The 20,022-nt window shown below is 42.7% G+C and overlaps 2 protein-coding genes across 4 annotated transcripts in view; one reads left to right on the top strand and one right to left on the bottom strand.

The window, feature by feature from the left end:
• LOC138942642 (homeobox protein araucan) overlaps positions 1-13,771 on the bottom strand; it is a 72,802-nt gene extending 59,031 nt beyond the window's left edge. The window contains exons 1-3 of one of the 3 annotated variants that reach the window (XM_070313020.1): positions 13,552-13,771; positions 9,311-9,616; positions 4,556-4,713 (exon numbers count right to left, since the gene is read on the bottom strand). In XM_070313020.1, coding sequence (XP_070169121.1) covers positions 4,556-4,713; positions 9,311-9,578 — 426 coding nt within the window. In that variant the 5' untranslated portion in view covers positions 9,579-9,616; positions 13,552-13,771. Of the gene's footprint in view, positions 1-4,555; positions 4,714-9,310; positions 9,617-12,681; positions 13,036-13,551 lie in introns of those variants that run through there. The other 2 variants (XM_070313019.1, XM_070313022.1) reach the window with 2 other exon arrangements.
• Positions 13,598-20,022, top strand: part of LOC138942643 (ankyrin repeat domain-containing protein SOWAHA-like) — a 57,389-nt gene continuing 50,964 nt past the window's right edge. The window contains exons 1-4 of the mRNA XM_070313023.1: positions 13,598-13,814; positions 13,957-14,018; positions 14,943-15,317; positions 15,752-15,904. Of these exons, the coding sequence (XP_070169124.1) occupies positions 13,688-13,814; positions 13,957-14,018; positions 14,943-15,317; positions 15,752-15,904 (717 nt within the window). The 5' untranslated portion in view covers positions 13,598-13,687. The remainder of the gene's footprint in view (positions 13,815-13,956; positions 14,019-14,942; positions 15,318-15,751; positions 15,905-20,022) is intronic.

Below are 20,022 nucleotides of genomic sequence, written 5' to 3'. Positions count from 1 at the left end.
CCTAATGTATCGGTGTTGCGGCTATGTATTCGAGATGAGCGACAGGACGGAGAGAAAATACGGGCGTCGACGTGGTCTGTAAGCGTAACCCATGGGGTTCGTCGTGCTCGACGGCGACGCTGCACGTGTCCGGTGGATGCGGGACGACGACGCACGTGTGTCGGGGAGGAAGCTCCATTCAGCGCGTATGCGAGCATTGGGTCAAACGACGTCGCGAGAACGACGACGAAAGGGGGAAGAGATGGCGACGGCGGATCGGAAATCGGACGTCGTCTGGATGGGAGCGGGAAGGGTGGCGACAAGTGCTTACGCGACAAGTGCGTATCCCGCGTGCGACAAAAGTGCGAAATGCTCGGCCGTGTGAACCTTGCAACGAGTCGTCTCGGAAAAGACGGTATCATCGAACGTAGCCGTCGAGAGGCCAGTCGAGCGACTGGCTTTTCTCTCCCCCTCCCCCCTTTCTCTCTCTCTCTCTCTCTCTCTCTCTCTCTCTCTCTCTCTCTATCCCTCTTCCTTAACGAAATAACACTAAGCTCTTTCTTTGCAGTGTGAGATATTAAATCGTAAACAGATAACATCGTCTAATGGAAAGCTTAGTGCGAGAGAGATATGATTGTAAATTGTTTGGAAAACACAGAGGCGAAAGAAAAATATAATATAATCGCTTGACATCGCGTAACTAATTAATAAATGAGTACGTTGCGTGTATTTTTATTTTATCGCGTAAGATTTTAATAATGTATTCCATGTCTGAGGAAATTACCACATCGTTAGAATAAAATTAACGACGTAAACACATTTATATATAGAGAGCGTGCGTTTAGCATATAATGGAATGTAATTAATGGGAGCACGGAAGTAATATTCATTAATACTAAATTAATGAGCGTCCTAAGAAAACAACACATAGTAATATAGTAACGTTGTAATTATCTTATACATCTTATATCGCATGTAAATTTTTTTTTTTTTTTTTTTTTTTTTTTTTTTTTTTTTTTCGAGTATCGCTGGTCGCTAAAAATATTGTTCATCCCGCGCTAAGTATAATTGATAGTCCTCGATCGATTACACACGAGTGCAGTTAGGAACATAAAAGAAGATATTCGAACTGACAATCGTCGTGCATCAGACGCATTCAGGCATCGGAATTTAGTCGTGTAACACGCGACTTACATCAATTACACGAACGGCGGGAAGAAAACTCTCTCTCTCTCTCTCTCTCTCTCTCTCTCTCTCTCTCTCTCGTCGTCTAATACTTGTGTGTCTCGAATTAAAATTCCTGCAAAGCCCCTCGGATACGATTGCTTCGCAAATCGTTCACGGCTATGTCTACTGCGCCCTAGCTCATCCGACGCGTACGTGCCGGGCAAGTCGCACGCACCGTCGCGTTTGATTCCGACTTATTGTGAGGCTGCGTTCGGCCTCGCGGGCTACCAGAAGAAAACGGGGTAATTCGGAAGCGAGACGCGCGTTATCGGCGTCGAATCGGCCGAATTTTCTCACGGAGCGAAGCGCGTACGTGCCCGGTCGCGAATCGACCGTTGTCTCGTGTTTATTTCATGTCGGAATACGCGGTTCCCGGCCCGCGAACGGGGCCTCAGGTGCACGCGCGGGGCATCAAACACGATGGAATGTCGCGTGCACGGGAGTTGGCGTATTCGCCTTCGAGAGCTACCGGGGACCCGGAGCTTGGGCTCCGCTAATCTATGACCGTCATGTGAGGCCCGTGGAAAAGGATGGACGGAAGAAAGAAAGAACGTGTATATACGTTGAAGGAATACGAAAATCGACGGGGTCGATCGAACGCGTTACGCGCGCGAGTTATAAGCTCAGATATTCCCACACAAACCCCAAAAGAGAGAGAGAGAGAGAGAGAGAGAGAGAAAAAGAGTCGGGGCCCGCCCGTCGTGGGAAACTCATACGTGAGCCGGGCCCGACGCTCGCGCCGCGAAACCAGCTTTTAAGACGAGGTAGCGCAGGTTTTCGAGACGCAGGTGCGATTCGATTAGTAGCCTATATTTCGGCGCACCGACATTTTTCAGCGCCGCAGCTGGGACAGTGCGGCGGCCGCGCATTTGTCACGTGTTGGACACGAGGGAGACTCCTCCCTCCCTCCCTCTCCCCCTCCCCCTCCCCGCCGTATTTTAATTGGACCGATCCGCTTACCTTAATCCCTCGACGCTCCTCTCGAGGATGCGCCATCGCACTCTCGTATCTCCTTTTAACGAGACAGGTTGTGCGCGCTAACGGATTTCTGTGACATAACTCTAGATGGAGTATCGAAGAAAAACGCCTTCGTCGATTATAAAATTAGCGCGTTTACGCCACTCGTCATTCCACTCACGAGTTTTCTACGCGTTTCTTCGACTGAGAAACACCTATTTCTACGTCATTATGCATAGTAGCTCGGATACATTCGTAACGTGTGCTACACAACTCTTGGATTTCTCTCAATACTAACGCTTTGAGTTTGAATAATCTAGAAAGGAACGATATATCGCGTCACTCTGTGTTCGTTGACTTATAAAACGAAAAGATATAGATAATGTAGTCGAAATGTCAATTCGAGACATATTCCGATAAAATTCATAAAGATACGCGATTAACTTCCATCAGATTCGAACATTAAATTTTCGTAATGCATCTTTGAAATATGAAGATAAGCTCCTCTCTCTCTCTCTCTCTCTCTCTCTCTCTCTCTCTCTCTCTCTCTCTCTCTCTCTCTCTGGATGTTCCGATTTTGCTGAACAGCGATATACGATGATATGCGCGATATATGCGGCAGTTATTATCATCGCGCATGACGGATTACAGTCGCTGATCATGTTTCGGGATTTATGCGTGCACACATACACGTACACACACGCATGCGTTTGGCGGAAGGAAGGATGCGACTGGTAGAGCGACTATATCGGAGGTGAATCTGGGCTCTGATCGAGGCACTGCAGGTGCAGGTGCCTTTAGAAACCGACGACGAACCGAATGGAGCAGGTAAGGGGGACAAGAGGGGGAGGGGTGGGGGGGAAGAGGTGCAAAAGGAAGCGAAGGCCGGGCCCTGCACGCGCCTCTGACGCGCCGATGCCACCGATATCTTCTTCTTAAACTTTCCTATCCGCTCATTCATGCCCGACTAAATGCCTATAATTTCGGATATGATTACAGGGCACCGTAACCAACGCCCCGTGGAGTCTTGCTGCCTCGCCGTAGCGAGGAAGAGAGAGACAGAGGAGGGAAGGAGGAAGAGCTCGTTATGCAAGGGGCCTCGACGAAATTGAAACGGAACGAGCCGGGGTCCCTTCGTTCGGCGATCGTTCCGAGGACGGTTCTCTCTCTCTTCGTTTCGTCCGTTCGCGCGCAGGTAACGTGTATATAATGACATATAAATCCTTCGGTCCGAACCAATCGGACCGATGACAGGTGGTCCCGCGTGATTATTACTAATTTACTGCGGCTTGAGCAAACAGAGAAATCGTTACGACTATCCAGGTGCTTCTCTTCTACTCAGGTTTAACTTATTGGAATGTTGCCGAGCTCGCGGTTCGATCGCTTCGGCTTCTCGTGAGAGTAAATTCGGTCTCTTAATTACGATCCGATATACGAGGTGTTCAAGATATAGTTTCACGCATTTAACAATCGTTTGTCGCGATGAAGAGGCGCGATTACTTCAACGGAGACGTCTCTCTCTCTTTAAGAAAGTTTTATTTTTTTCTAAATTATATATAAATATACGATCTCTTATTTTTCTGGCAAAACGCTAAAAAAGTATAAGTTCGCTCGCGTCATTAAATCGTTAAAAGTAGGATAATGTGGCGATCGTCGCAAAAACTAAAGATCCATCATCGAAACAAATCAAAATGACATCCGATAATGACGATGTATTATAAATTGGCATGCTAAAAAAGTTAAGCAAGAAAGACGATCGCCACGAGCGGAGTAATTAAATATACGTTCCTCGTATATGTAACGTACGTGCAGCGATCATTTTCACGGAATGAAATCAGGGCGCCTCCCCGTATCATTATGATAATGATTTCCACACCAGAATTCCTCTTTCGCGGCGCGCGTTTCATGGGAAGAAGAAAAAAAAAAAGCTCGCGCAAATGTGCGCACCCTCCGGCTATGCTTCGGATTCCTCTCAAAGCGTTCGCCAATAAAACAAGTTCGCGCGTAAAATGACAGATCCCGTCTCCGTATAAGTACCGAAAATGTCAGAGGCTCGTGTGTGTTTAAGTAAGAGACATGATTATATGCACCCCGTTCTCTCTCTTTCTCTCTCGGCCACCCTGAATTGCCTTCACCGCGAATTTAACGCGCTCTCTTGGCTTTAATTCAACGCGCGCTCCTCACATTATGCAAATTAATTCCGCATTATCGAGGAGAGAAAAAAGAAATTGGCACGACTGAAAAGTTTATCACGATGAAAGGGACGTATCGATCGATCCACGATCCTATATTTATGTACTATATGATTTTCCCGCGCTTTTCTTCCTCGCGGAATCCTTGATCGGACTCGGCTCTCAATCTTTAATTTCGTCGCAGGGAGAAGAGCACTCACCTCTGGTTGTTGGATTAAGAAATCGGGAGCGGGCGGTGGCGGGGGTGGTTCCGCGGCGGAGACTTCCTGGAGCAGTCCCACGTGGTCCCAACAATCCTCGGACATGTCCATGATCGGTCCTTCCTCTTTCCCTTCACCGTCCGGAAGACGAGTTCTCCCTTCCGAGGGAGAACGGAATAAAGCCGAGTGTTCGCAGTCTCTCTTCCCTTCGACACCTCCTCTTAATTTGCCCGACGCACGCGAGATACAATCTATACGAGTCTATAAGCACAGTTCACACTCTCGGAACTCTAGTCACGTATATCCCAGTCACAATAATATCTCGACGCACCGAACGGCCGATACGCACCACCGGCGGGAAGAAGAAGAAGAAGAAAACACAGAAGAATACGAGGGAGACGCGCGTACGTAACGCACCGATTCGCCGACGAGCAAGTCGACGTGTCGCGCGACCGCGTTCTATGACGGACGACGACAACAACGGCGACGGCGACGGCGGCGTCGAGGACACGACGACGGCCGTCGGTGGTGGTCAGTCGGCGTGGAATGAAGTTCGCCCGCGGGTTAGGTTGGGTTAGCCCAGCGAGCGGGAGTTGTGCAGCATCAGAGAGCGCGCGCGGCGAGAGAGACGAGAGAGGGTCGGTGATAGAGAGGGGGGGAGAGGAGAATAGAGGCGCGAGAGGGATGGAGAATGAGAAAGAGAGAGCGAGAAAACTGACGGCGGGTGGGATGCGATGTGAGAGGGAGCGAGAGAGGTGTAAGGCGTAAGTCTGCCCTAGTCGCTCGCTTAACCGTGCAGGAGGTGGCGCCAATATAAACCGTACCCCACCTCTCCTCCGTGGTCCCCCGACAAAGAGCTTGCGTATAATACCTGTATGCGCCTGTTGGTAGACCATCCCCGCCTACCAACTACCGTATTGCGGGATTTGTGATCCGTGCCGCCGGTAATTATTGCGATTTCACTTATATTCCGAACCGTGTGTACCGCTTAACCCCGCGCGCCCTTCGGCAAATCTCGTACGAGCCAACCGACCGCGGGAATTCGACGGGATATCGGAGAAAATGGGAAGAGGATATTGGAATTACGGCAAAAGTAAAGCTCTTCGATAGAGCTTCTCTCGTCGATGCGTAAATTTATTTACATGAGTAATCCACGTAGAAATATAAATTTTTTTGGAAAATTCTTCGATTCATCTCAATCTACGTGATACGATAAATATGTATATTAATTATTCGAGCAAGTCGGAGTAATCTAGTTCAAATATGTACGATAAAAAAGTCCCATGCTTCAGGAGGAGACACAGGCACTTTAAAGTGTATAATGATCGGTATGGTCGTTCCTCCCTATCCCGCTTCGATCGCAAATTATTTTACGTATGACTTTACACGGCTGTCTCATCAACGAAGAAAAAGTCTATCGAGACACCTACGAAAGATGGGAAGGGAGGGGAGGGGAGGGGAGAAGAGAAACGAGTACACGGATACGCGTACAGAATATAATCGAACGAACGAAGGGTCGGAATGCGATATGAATGCGTTAATGCGTCCGTTACTGACAGCGACACGATTCGTTGATAGTACTTTGGATCCCTCGCAGGGCCGAGCCATCGATTTAGCCCGACGATTGTTCGGCTACCGCTTATTTTTTTTTCCCTTTTATTTTTTATCGCGCACACTTTTCGCTCGCATTTTAATTCCCCTCCCATTTAGCTCCGAAGTTGACAGACGCGCGTTTAAAACGTCACTAATATTCAACACTTGTCAATCGTTATCATCGCGCGATGCAGTTCGATGCAGCGCGCGACTTGCCCGATGATTGATCGAGTCGTATAAACGTTTGTAATTTATCAATATGGTTCGAACTCTCTCGCGTTTATATTGGATGGATACTTTTTATTTGGCGATTGAATCTTCAACGATCGCTTGAATGCCGCAATTATCGGTTATCGCGAAATTACAGCGGAACGAAATGCTATCTAGAATGTATGCCATCGTCGAAATTTGCTTTCAATAAACGTCAGTCATTTAATTTACCGTCGCGAAAAGAGAGAAAGAGAAGAAATTTTACCGATTCTTCGCGAATATGAAGATTATTTTTACAAATAATCGGGGATCGCGAGTGGTGAAAAATGTTAAGTAAAAGAAATAAATTATTATATGAGATACATCTCTTTTTCGTGTAAAAAAAGATTTTCCATCGCGCGACAGAAGAGAGATTAAATGCATCATAGATGCTGTTGATCCGCAACGTTGACACACGCGCGCCCGCGTGCGCCTCGACAGATATAATAACTTATCTCGCTTACGTGCAAACGATTTTTGTCGCGCGTGACAGCGTAGCAGCCCCCGAGCGTAAAACAAGATTGCCATTAGCCTCGCCGATTGCGAGGCACCGCCGTACTTTGTTCCGACCGTCGGCTCCTCGACGATAAACTCGCTGCCGTTGGAGTGTTGGCCGAGTCCTCGACTTTGTGTGCACGCGCTGCCGACGAGGACATGTCGACCCCGGCTAGGCAGGCATCGTGATAATATGCGATGCGTATACCACTCGAGGGAGAGAGAGTCTCCCTTCTCCGCCCGCCTCCCCTCGTCCCTCCTCTCCATCGCCCCTACCAAATCTTTGAAGTTCGCGACGGCTTCCGTCTGTCCGTCGGCAAACGCCGGCGCGAAACCGCGGAGTAGCAAGGAATCGTGCGCAAAACTGTGGGAAAGCCAAACATACATACAGGGGCCCTCCCTTTCAGAGTCTTTGCCCATTTTCTTCGCGTGCCTGCATGCGTGCGTGCGTGCGTGCGTGGTATATACGGGCGAGCACCTGTGACAACTTCTAATACCCGGTTGGTAAACGGTAGTCGGTGGTAGACTAGATTGTGCGCTCCGATAGCTTCTGCGACCGTTTCCTTTAGCAGCGAGCGCGCGCGTGAGAGAGAGAGAGAGAGAGAGAGAGAGAGAGAAACTTCATTTTTTTTACTCCCCTCCTCACCCTTCGATTCATTAGGAACCAGAACTCGACGAAATGCTTTACGTTCCTGATATTATTTGTGACTTCAGCTGCATCCCATCTGCGGGCCCTTAACGCTCCTCGTTCGACATAATAATTTCTCTTTCTTCTTCATTCACTCGACGACGCGTGTTGTATTATCGAAATACAAGATCGCAAATTATGCTAGATTTAGTAAACGCGATATAGAATTGACAATTATATCGATATTACGAACATGTGCGACGAGGCTACACCGATATCTCATTCGTCCGAATAAAGATCGCCAATAGTCAATGGTCGTTTCCCTTTTTTTTTTTTCTCGATGCCACCATACGGTATCTCTCGACGGAGGAACTAGGGACCTTGTGCAACGCGCGTACGTGAAATAAATGTGAACGCGTAATGCAATCGTAGCGGCGGATCTCTTCCGGACCTCCCATCGTCTGTCTAACGAGACCACCGGAGGTACGCGGCTGAAAACCGCGCCGCAAAAACCGACCAAAGTACGGTCTTTATACGGTTCGTTTTATACCGCTCGGCCCCCCCCCCTCCCCCCGATTCGCCGGAACCCGCCGCGCTCCAATTACGGACGAATATATATACGTCGCTGCCGGACGTATATATTGCCCCCGCGACCCTATCGTCGCTTTATACGGCGGAGAGAAGCGATAGAGCGCCGCTATAAGTCTCTCCGCCGTTCATGGGTCCAGCGTGAATTTACCGTCCGCTCGCCGAAGTTTACTCACTGTCCGCGAATGAGAAGCGACGATCTGAATGCGATTTGTTTGCAAATTTTAAGCTCGCTGATTGAGAAATTTATTTCTCTTGTCTAGTTAATGTCAAAATTTATTTATTCATCAATCTTTGGAAATTTAATAATTTATTATTACGTTAATTAAATGATATTTTCAGTGGTGTTTTCTGGTTATGCTTCGAATGTATCATATAATCGAACGCAAATTTTTTAAAATAAAAGTCGGCAGCTCAAAGAATCTCGTCGGCATTTGAACGAAGCGAGTTCTCGAAGAGGCAAGGATATCTCGACGTTTCGGGGGAAAAAAATCTCTTGTTTGCATTGTGAGAAAACAAAGTGACTCGTGTAAGAGATACAACGTCTACATTCGTATTGTTGTCCCTCTCTCGTGCTTACATCTCTCGTGCGCGAGTTAACACAAACTTGTCGTTAAGTAGCTCAACGGGGAGTTCTCTTCTTCCGGAGTATATGGCGAGCGTGAGAGATCATGTCGTCTTCCTTCGTGTCGTTTCTCTCGTGCGAAATAAAAATATAGTCGCGACCCGAAATTAAACGGGGTATAATTTTCGATGAAAGAGCCCGACTTTTCCGTTCCGCCCTCTGTATACAACTTATCTTACGTCGATCATCGTTGCTCGAATATCGCACGAACAAATATAAATATCACTTTCACGTGTCTCGAATCCGCTTACATCGGGAAATTCCACCGGTCCCGATCCAGGTCCTTCAGGCGTACGAAATTGCGCGCAAACGAGGCCTCGGGTCGCACGTTCCCGTTATTTCTCGCGTAAACGCAAATGAACGGCGATGGTGCGAGGGAAACTAGAATTGTCGCAGCTTCTCCTCGAAATCTCGAGCGATAGATCATCACACGCATCGGGGTTCCGTGCAGTTTTGCGCACCGGACGTATAAAGCGCGACTGGCTGGCGCGCGCACGCATCTCTTACATATGCACGGGCGTATAAGCATAACGCGAGTAGAACACGGGTAGATGATATCGGGTGGAGATGCACTTACCAGTGGGGCGTCGACGCGATCCTTTGTCCTCGTTCCCGGCCGTAGTCACCTCGACCCCGGCGGCGTGCATTTTGTCGGCGGGAAGTAACTCGCCTCTCCCGCGTCCAATCTCGTGCATCAATCCTACCGAGTCTGCGAAATTGTGTCGAGCTACCTTGGTCGTGCAAGACGATTCGCGACAAAAGGTTAAGCACGTGCACGTTCTTCGAGTAATCGTGCTCCGAGCTTCTGTAATTTTGCTGAATTGACGATTTCTCATTTTCCCCATTAAATGATGTTTTAAGTCCTCAGGGCTCGTGTGAATTTCTGGAAAAAGAATATTTATATATAAGCATATATAAATACATATACAATATGTCCTTATATGTATACATGTTCTCTTTCTTTTATATATACTCTTTGTCTGTTTATACAGAACAGATTATAAGAAGAATAATTGAAAAATAATTAAATGGATAATTGTCACGTTGTTTTTTTTAAAGTGAAGCTTGCAATTAAATTACAAGATATAAGAAAAATAATGCTTATATATAATTATATATAAGCAATTTTTGTATAATCTAATCAACTTTTTATTTAAAAAAATAATGCAAAAATTATTTTTCTAATTACTTTTTGATTATTCTTATTCTTTTTGTTTTTCCGTATAAGCAGCAGAAAGTATATAAGAGAAAAAGAATATTTGTATATAGAGAGAAAGACACATATTTTATATATAATTATATACATATATTATATACATTTATAATGATATACAGGGTGTCCCCAATTTAAACATAAAAACTTCGGCAGCATGTAGAGGACCGATAAACTAAGACAAAAAATCTTTTAGAGATTTCCTCGTTTTTGCTTCGTTTTGAAGAAAATGGCAGAAAATGAAACAAATAATTTTCACCAAAAAACTTAAAACAATACTAAAATTATTAGGTTGATCAAGAAATACCATAAAATAAAAATTATAGAGTATGGAATTAAGAAAAGGAGTGAGATAAAATCCTCCTAAGAAAATTAGATTAGAGACAAAATTTCGCGTTTTGTCGAATATTTATTTACAATTCTCTTAATTTTATTTCAGGAATATTTTAATTCGCTCTTTTTTCTCAATTTTATGCTTTACAACTTTTATTTCACGATACTTTTCGATAAACTTAATAATTTTAGCGTTGTTTTAAGTTTTTTTGTTTTATCTTTTGTAATGTAATTTTCTTCAAAACAAAGCAAAAACGAGCATATTTCTATAGGACTTTTTGTCTTAGTTTATCGGCCCCCTATACCTACATACACACTTCCGAAGTTTTGACGTTTAAATTGGGGATACCCTGTATAGTCAATATTTTCCTCAATTGTTTCCAATATTCCTTCAAATGTCCAAGTGGAAAGAAGGATGTTCGTGCGACTGTTGCCGCGCCAATGCGGGCCCCGCTCGATCATTACTCGTCGTTTCATTAGAATATCGCCGATAAAGGGGGTTTAATTACAAAGGTACCGCCTCGCTTCCGGTCCACGGATACACATACGCGTACTTGGGCCGTGCGTGCTGCACGCATACCCGCCCTTCTAGCACTCTTACTCTACCCCTCCCCCTTGCTCTCCTGCTTCAGTTTTATACGTGTATTTCTGCACATCAAGGGTGATTAGTAAGGTCGTTTTCTTAATTATGAGGCATTGCTAATAAGAACCGCCGATGTTACAGGCGCGTGATTGTACAGCTAACAAGAGGAAAAAGAGAGAGAGAGAGAGAGAGAGAGAGAGAGAGAGAGAGAGAGAGAGAGAGAGAGAGAGAGAGAGAGAGAGAACCCATAGCGTATACGGCACATTTGCGCTGTAATAGTTTTTAACCCCTTATACGGAGGCCAGAAAGAGAGCACGAATATGTATTGCGATATTCTTGAATTTTATGGTAGCCGCATCATAGCATATGAAATACAAGAAGATGTAACAATAATATTTACAATATATTTGTATATAACACAGTATACATGTATACACATATATTATTATCGAATTTATACAGAGTGTTCTCCATATAGATAAAGTACAGACTGGTATGTTTTGTTAAAAAGCAAGAATTTTGCATAGTTTTCGAGATGTCATTTTTTATTATGCTAATACAGTATATTTGCTATATTACATATGTAGATATCAAAGTCTACTTTGTAGTTATATCAAAATCAGAAAGTATACTTTGTTATCATAAGGGAATTTTTGTCCATCCAAATAAAATTTTCACATAAAAAAAATCAAGAAACAACAAATGATCTATTTTGCCTTTTTTTTTTTTTCTAATGGAATATCTATAAAAAATGAATTTTTTGATTTCTTGCCAAAGAAAAAAGATAATTATTTTTTGACAAAAAATACGAGTTTGTATCGTATCTATTTGGGACACTTTATATATTAAAATGCAGTATTTCATCAAACTATTCTTCATTTCATTCATTAACGCTTTTTATGCTCAACAATTTAAGCGTTTAAATTAAAACTCAAAAAAGATCTCACAAAAGCTTTTTATACGGATTTTTTACGTCTCTCTCTCTCTCTCTCTCTCTCTCTCTCTCTCTCTCTCTCTCTTTTATAAAGCAATTTAAAAAGTACACGGGAAATTACGGTAGTTCGTAAATTAAGTCAGAATTTATCACGCCGGTTACTAATTGGTCGTTGAATAAATATAGAGGCGCGTGTTTCGGACGGCATCTCGCGCCAAACAGTGGCAGGGACAGATTACAATTTCGCCTGAATGTCTGGTAAAAAAAAAAAAAAGAAAAAAGATTTCGCTCGAGGAGACCGCGTCGTGCGTTTTGATTCTATTCCGATCAGCAAAGTGCTTTTGGCGGAAAAGTGTTGAAATGCACTCCCGTTCGTTTCCATTAATATGTACCGGTTTAAAATACGCGTATTTAATCCGACGAACGAAAATTCCGCATCGTTCGAACGTGGAAAATTCGCGAAATAACGTTTTCGAAAGCTTTGAGGATCGTCTATTTGTGCAGATGAATTAAATATCGGGTCGGATGCATTAACATCGATAAATACTTTCGCGGTTATTAAATATATATTCCACACACGCGCACACACACACACACACACACACACACACATTTATCGACGATTTTAACGAATATTGGAATATCATTATTCAATCGAATGCAATTAACAGAATAGATCTCCATAAGGATAAAATAAAAATTATAATACTTATGCAAGATGAGATTATCTACTTTCACACGGTTAATTATTTAATTATAATTAGTTACTTGCAATTATTTCATGATTATTATACATTATTACACAACATTTACATAAACTTGTGTATGTATATATTCAAATAAAGGAACAGATTGCAATAAATTTATGCGACGACAGATAATTACCTTGAGCAGTGAAATTAGCTACGATTCACAAGTCCTCCTCAGCCAAAAGAATTTAACGTTAACCAAATATTACAAATTTTTCCACGATTAAAGCATATTTTTGAGCATATTTTGGATCGTATTCGTCTTTTGTTGTTTTATATAGAGTCCCTTCCATGATCGATCATAATGTTAACGCGTAAAAAAATTGTTCGATCTACGAATCATCGTATTATAATTTCGAAAATACATCGCGTTTCGCATAAAACGACGAAGGAAAGATTTGAACTTTCCCCAAGATGTCGAACTGTTTGCGATTTATACACTTATCTTTCCATCGTGGAAAAATTTGTCGAACGATCCGTACTCTCACAGTTGTACTACTCGACTAACGAAATGTAAATACTCTATTTATTCTTACTTACCATCGAAGGTCACTAGAGTGGGGATGGAATGCGATACCACACTTGTATCGCGAGACTCCCGAAACGTAAACACTGCGGTTATTTCTCTCTATATACCGAAGGTCACTGGAGTGGGGATGGTATACGACACAAAGAGGCTTACGATACAAAACTTTTCACATTTACTTTGCGAACCTTTTATACGCAACATGATTCTGCGTTCTATCAGCGGATGGAAATCTATACAAGAAGATTTACAGTAATTATTCAATCTATATTCAATCAATGGTTAACTCTTTGAGAATTCGAGTAACGAGTCGACGCTGTATATTTAAAGCAAATATTTACTACGATATAATCTTGGAATATATAACATATCGCACGTATACGTGCACTTGTAGTAGTCTACTACAAATCGTCGCTTAGATTTTTTTTTTTTTTGTTGAGAGAGGCCCTGATAAATATATATAACGCAATTCTTTCTTACCTCGACGTCGATCGACGCTCGGCGCGTTTCTCTCGCTCTCGGTGATAATCGCAGCGACCGCTTTTACCAACTGGCCAAGCCCGCTTCGCGGACAGCCGTACGTGGCTCTGACGCATCGTCGATTAGTTGGTTCAAGATGGCGGCGCCCGGTGAGTTGTCTCTCGAGGAGATCCGCAATTATTTGTTGGAAAACGGTGGCACGGCACGCAATCACGATTTGGTGAAGCATTTCAAACGATTTTTGACGGACCCGGAGACTCGAGGTGGGTTAAATTTCCAGCTTGTCGCCTGTTTTCGCGACTGTCTCGTCGCGAGGCGTCGCCTGGCTTTCGCCTCCGTGATGTAAACACATGCGACAGCTCGCAGAGCGAGTCTTGGACTTGAGCGTATGATTTTCCGTTACAGTGGAAGCGAGAAATCGGTTCAAGGAGTATGTTAACATCCTAGCCACCATAAAAAACGAGGAGGTAGGTTATACGGGCTCTGTCGCGACTCCCGTTCATTTTCCTTAACAGGAGCGACTTGTTGCGCGCTCGGCGATGTTGCCGGTTCTGCTCGCGCGGTCGGTTGAAAAAATTTCGTACGAAGCCATTGTTATTGTTGTATTTATATTATACAAATTCATCTTGTTCGGTCCTACTCGGATCTTAAATTATACATCGTAGTGTTATATCGATCGTAAAGAATGTTATATCTCGAGAATATGCGTGTTGTTGTGATTTTATGTATTAAAAAAGCTGGGTCGAGACAGAGAGAGAGAGAAGAGAGTTTATGTTACGATGATATTCGGAAAGACATAAACAACGAACTTCTCGACGGACTTGAACATTTATACGCGCGCGCGAACGTGTTTTGACTACAGTAGTGACGATGAAAATATTCGTAGTGTTGTGGGAATGAAGTTTAGAATTTTGTTTTCTCGTTAATATCGTTCGAAATATCGATTTTGCACGTAAACCGAAAAATGACGATATTAACTTTCTAAATAAAACGAACTATGTATTATTTATATTTTAGAGAGTGAGAAGTAGAGAGAGAGAGAGAGAGAGAGAGAGAGAGAGAGAGTGAGAGAAAAGATTAATTTTGTAGGTTAAAATATAAAATTTATATGAAAAATAAACTTTTAAATATTTTATATAAATACTAAATATTAACTTATAAATATGTAGTTAAAAATATACAAGTTTATGAAAATATACAAGTTTATGTGAAAAATAAACTTCTCAGATAAATATGTAATATTGAAAATTAAGAATCTTTATTGAATTTTCAGGATTCTTTTTCGTTAATATAATAGAATAAACCTAGTGACGTGTATGTACGCATGTCTGTCGCTCCTGTCAAATCATTCATAGACGAATCGCTCTTACAAAGTGAACGTTCTTTAACAGGGTGATAAGTACCTGGTCCTCAAGAAGAAATATCGGCAACCTTTCCTAGACTTTTCGTCCCCTCAGCCAATAGGATCTCCTCTTGCCTCTCCCGATCTAGCTACTCCGGTTTCTCCTTTGCGGGAACCTCCACCTTATCGGCCGCCACCCCCCGCGCCCCTTAGTCCGTCGTCGAACAGTTCTCACGCGAGTCTCGAGGAGTCTACGATGCCAATCTCGGCCCGCGAAAACGACCAGAAAAATGATAATCCGGATGCGTCCAACGCGTCGGTACCACCTGTTCCACCGCGACGCAAAAGTCAGGACAAACTTAAGCTGGAGAACAAGGAAAATGTTGACAAGAATAAGAGTGGCTTCTCGGAAACCGTCATAAAGGTAAGATTTTTATCGATTGGTTTTATCGATCGGTGTCACCATCGCACAACGTGAAAGATTACGCCGACGATAACGATTAATTTTTATGTTTATAATTTATGTAATATCGAAAGCAATATTCGATGTAGCTAGATAATAAAATATCTAGTTATAGTGTCAATAATAAATAATGAAAACTTAAGATGAAGAGATTAATAGATAATACAATAACTGTAAATTATTACGAGAATATTATAGAAATTTTTTTTTAATTTACATGCAGATTATTTCTGCTATTTTATTAATTCAGTATCGTTTTTTTTTTTTTACCAAGATTATCCATTTATCTATAATTTATTTACTTTTCTCGTGTTACACTTCGACTATGTATTCTTGGCAATTAGTTGTAATTAAACTCGGAACTATTCTGTGAAATCGAAACTGTTGAATTACAGGAGGATGAAACAACAACGACGACGAATCCCACTTCGGCTGAGCAGCTTAGCGTTCGCGAGCGGATGCAACGTTTCAACCGGATGGCCAGCGAAACCGATCTTCCTGCCAGGCCTAACGACACGACTACCTCCGCTAGGAAACGAGCCGATAAGGTAAGAGATCTTTTATATTGTTTTTCTTCTCTTGCAATTAAAGTGTTGCAAACGATACAGATTTAAGTGACAAATAGTAAATTTCGGGAGAAGGCGAGGAAAGATTCTGTATACTTGATGTAAATAATAAATATTATTTTAATATAATATTATAATTTTAAAAAATCACACGAGACAGAGAAGAGTAAGATATCTTGGCGAGAAGATAAAAGGATATTAGTGTCTATAGCACTTAACTATTGCGAGTTTTTGGGGTCAATTATATACCGCCTTCGGGCGAAAGCGGTCGTTACACCTTGGCTTCCTCGCGAGAGTTAAATCATGGCAGTCGTCGTATTGTGACATCGCCCGCCGCTTATGTTTTCCAAACACACGCGGAGACACAAAGGAAAGGGAGGGAGGGTATTGAATTATCCCGACGGGCTTTAAATACTCCGAACGAGCGATTCGGCACGGAACTATCCACGCGCGAGGATGTCTTATACATCCCTTTGAAGGGTCGGGAGGAAGGATGCGGTGTGTACAAGGCTGACTGCCCATCTTGCATACCGAGTAGGCTACTAGGAATCCTTTCTCCGTATCCTTTACACGCGCTCTCGCGATGGTTCCCTCTCTCGGTCTCCTTTCCTCCAGCGTCTCTCTCTCTCTCTCTCTCTCTCGTCGTTCGTGCGCCGTTTATCGCGGCGAGCAATATTCATCGCATTTGAATATCCTGCGGGCGATATCTCGCGTAGCGATCAGGATGTTGCGCCGATGTTGCCGTAAATCATAATTAGCCGCGCCTGGAAATTAAAAGTGGAGGAGGAGGGATCGTGAGATCTTGGGGAGAAGAGCGGGGCATCCTGGGCTCCTTTCCGTCGCGACCAACAAAGCTGGACACCGGCAGGATGCGCCTGCCGCTCGTTCCTTTTACGCGGCCCGATCCTCCATCATAATTTCGATATGTTTATCGGGGCTCGCGATTAAAGACGCCGACCGTTTAAGACTCTCTACGAAGGAGGAAGGATGCGGCTGTTCTATACTTCCTCCGTACGAGATTACTCGCCGTTCGCGCGTGGCTGCGACATAATTCGTTTCTAAGGAAATTGAACATCTCATATGCATTTAGGATATATTTATCCATTTAAAAAAATTTTCACTAATAAAATATTCCGGCTCCTTGATTTTGTAATATGAAAAATGGCGCTAAAACTTTTTTTATTATTCCATGAGAGATCTATCACGTTATCATAAGAAAATCGTAATATACAATATTTATCGCGTAATCCTGTGCGCGCTCAATCTCCCTTTCGCGAACAAAACGTTAACGGACGCCGAAAGATTTTGACACATTATTTTATATGACTCTTTCGTCTTAACAAAGGGGAATTGTTTATTGCCGCGTGTTATATACATTGAATGGCCGATGATAATTATGTATTACTCGCGCGCCACAAGTCCGGTCCTGGCGGGCCGCCTTTCATATTATACGACATCGAGCGGGCCGGCCGTTAATTTTTATTGCTTGTAAGCGCGGAAAGGGTTTACGGGCCACGCGGGGAGAATCCTCTCTCGCCTCCGGACATCCTGTAATCTCCTGGGAAGCCCGTGGGTAAGAGCCGCCACCTCTCTCGTCGGGCTTTCTTTACGGTAATTATTATGCAACGTAGCCGGGCGATTCCGCCCTTTGCATCTCTAATGACCGTTTCGTCTAACGCGGTGTCGCGTGCCGTTGGCCGACCAACACGTCGTCGCGTTTCGTACGGTTTCCCGTCATATTTTCTTCGAACAGCTGATTACGAGTCATTGAATGCGCCACAGGTACGTGACGATGATTGACAGGAAAATCTACTGGCGGGATCAGAGATGCAAAGGGGAGATGTTTGATGCAAGATTCTACATAATTAATGATAATTTTCAATTACAATTATATTTTCATAATTACTTGCAAATATAATATATATATATATAAGAATTCTCATTCGTGTCACATACGTTTCGTTCTTGTTAATATTCGACAGAGAGCTTTCTCAGAGACGCGTTTCATAAAATTCTAGACAATTAACAAGAATTTTTAATTACAATTATATTTTTATAATTACTTGCAAATATATATATAAGAATTCTCATTCGTGTCATATACGTCTCGTTTTTGTTAGTATTCGACAGAGAGCTTTTTCAGAGACGCATTTAATAAAATTTTAGACAATTAACGATAATTTTCAATTACAATTATATTTTCATAATTACTTGCAAATATATAGTATAAAAATTCTCATTTGTGTCACATATGCCTCGTTTTTTATTAGTATTCAGAGAGCTTTTTCACAGAGACTTATTTAATCACCGAAACATAATGTATTACACCAGTGTAATACGCGACTAATGCGGCCGTTTGTAGGCGTTATGCTTTTCCGACGACGGAGGCAGCTTCTTTTCTATGTAAATAGAAAAGAACGCGGGTGGCGAGATATTTTACCCTGTCGTCCTGTGAGAATTCTCACGGTTACCTCGTTTCTTTCTGACGCGAGAATAATAATGAGATATTATAGCTCCGTCTATAAAAGATTTCATATTTTTGAGCTTGTTTCACCGGTCGTCACGTCGAATGTTCTCGCGAATTAGCGTCACGTGTCGTGGAAGTTAAAACTCGAGTTCATTTGGAAATATTGGCAATGAGTAGGGTGGAACAAGAGAGAGAGAGAGCTCTTTTATAGGGGGAGCGCTACAGTTGTGCACTCGCATGTATATACGTGGATGCCGACGGGCGTCTTCGTCGAGACGCCTAACAAGAAGCTCGCTTTTACTTCGGCACCTCGAGGACGCGTTCTAATTAGGATCACGCGTGTTCGCCTCTTATACGGAGGGCGAGTCTTGTCGGGCGAGCCTCGTCTCTTTGCGTGTGGCAAAGAGCGAGGAACGAGGCGGGGAGGGAAAGGGGATGGAAACTCATCGTAAAGGCGCCTAACACGGCCGTGCCGAACTTGGAATTTCTGCCGTATAGTTCCGCATACATTAGGGATTTAGGATGAAACTTGGAGGGTGGTTTGCCTCTCGGCAACGAAAGGAAGCGAGGACTTGAAGCGCAGCGTGCTGCTGAAGGAGGTAGCCGGAGGGATAGGAAGGTGAGGGGAGGGATCGCAGGGTGTAAACCGCACAAAGTAATCTTACAGAATGTATATGCAAAGAGGTTCAGAACGCGGTGAGGCGTAGCGAGGTGAGGCGAAGCGAGGGCACAGCTTGCATGATTCTATTCGCGACAATCTCGACAAGACACCTCCGCGGGCAAACTTACTCTCGTGCCGCTTACTTCCCAAGACTCGTCGACTCCTGATCGATGTTGATTACATTCCCTCTAATTAGCTTCTCTCTGTTCAATATTCTTAATTATTGTTCAAAATAAACTCACAAAGAGCCGTAAATATATTCATAAAATATATAATAATGTATATATATATATATATATATATATATATATATATATATATATATATATATATACATTATTATATATACGATTACGTTAATATTAATATATTCGAATATATTTATGTATTAATTTTATTAATAATTATATATATATATATAATTATTAATAAAATATATATATATATATATATATATATATATAATTATTAATAAAATTAATACATAAATATATTCGAATATATTAATATTAACGTAATCGTTAAAAAAAAAAAAAAAAAAAGAATTAGAAAAAAAAATTAGAAGAAGGACAAGAGATCGTTTCCATATTCATTAAGGAGCACGCCTATGAAAATTTTTTGCCTCGGTAGTTTAAATTCAAAGTGTTAACACTAGATCAACGAAGGTTAATTCCGAATTATCATTTTCCGAGCGATTGCCCGCGCTGTCGCGAGTTATCTTCATCGTTAAATCTAAATTGTTGCTATTTTCAAATATATCCAAATGTCAATCTGTTCAGCGAGTTTAAGCGCGCCTTGTTGTTTATTCAAGAAATATTTCTGTCATTAATCAAACTCCAACGGCATAGAGCACTTGACAGGTGCACCTGGTCGTGGTGGTTTAAGCGCGTTGTACGGGCTCTGTGAACGAGACAGAGAGAAAGACAGAAGGAAAGAAAGAAAGAGAAGTACTCTGCGTTGATACCACTGCTT

The sequence above is a fragment of the Polyergus mexicanus genome, unplaced genomic scaffold (assembly GCF_030449975.1).
Source record: "Polyergus mexicanus isolate NDT 795.1 unplaced genomic scaffold, iyPolMexi1.0 SCAF_23, whole genome shotgun sequence".
Taxonomy (NCBI): Eukaryota; Metazoa; Arthropoda; class Insecta; order Hymenoptera; family Formicidae; genus Polyergus; species Polyergus mexicanus.
Note: the sequence above shows the minus strand (reverse complement) of the source record. Positions and strands in the feature narration are given on the sequence as shown.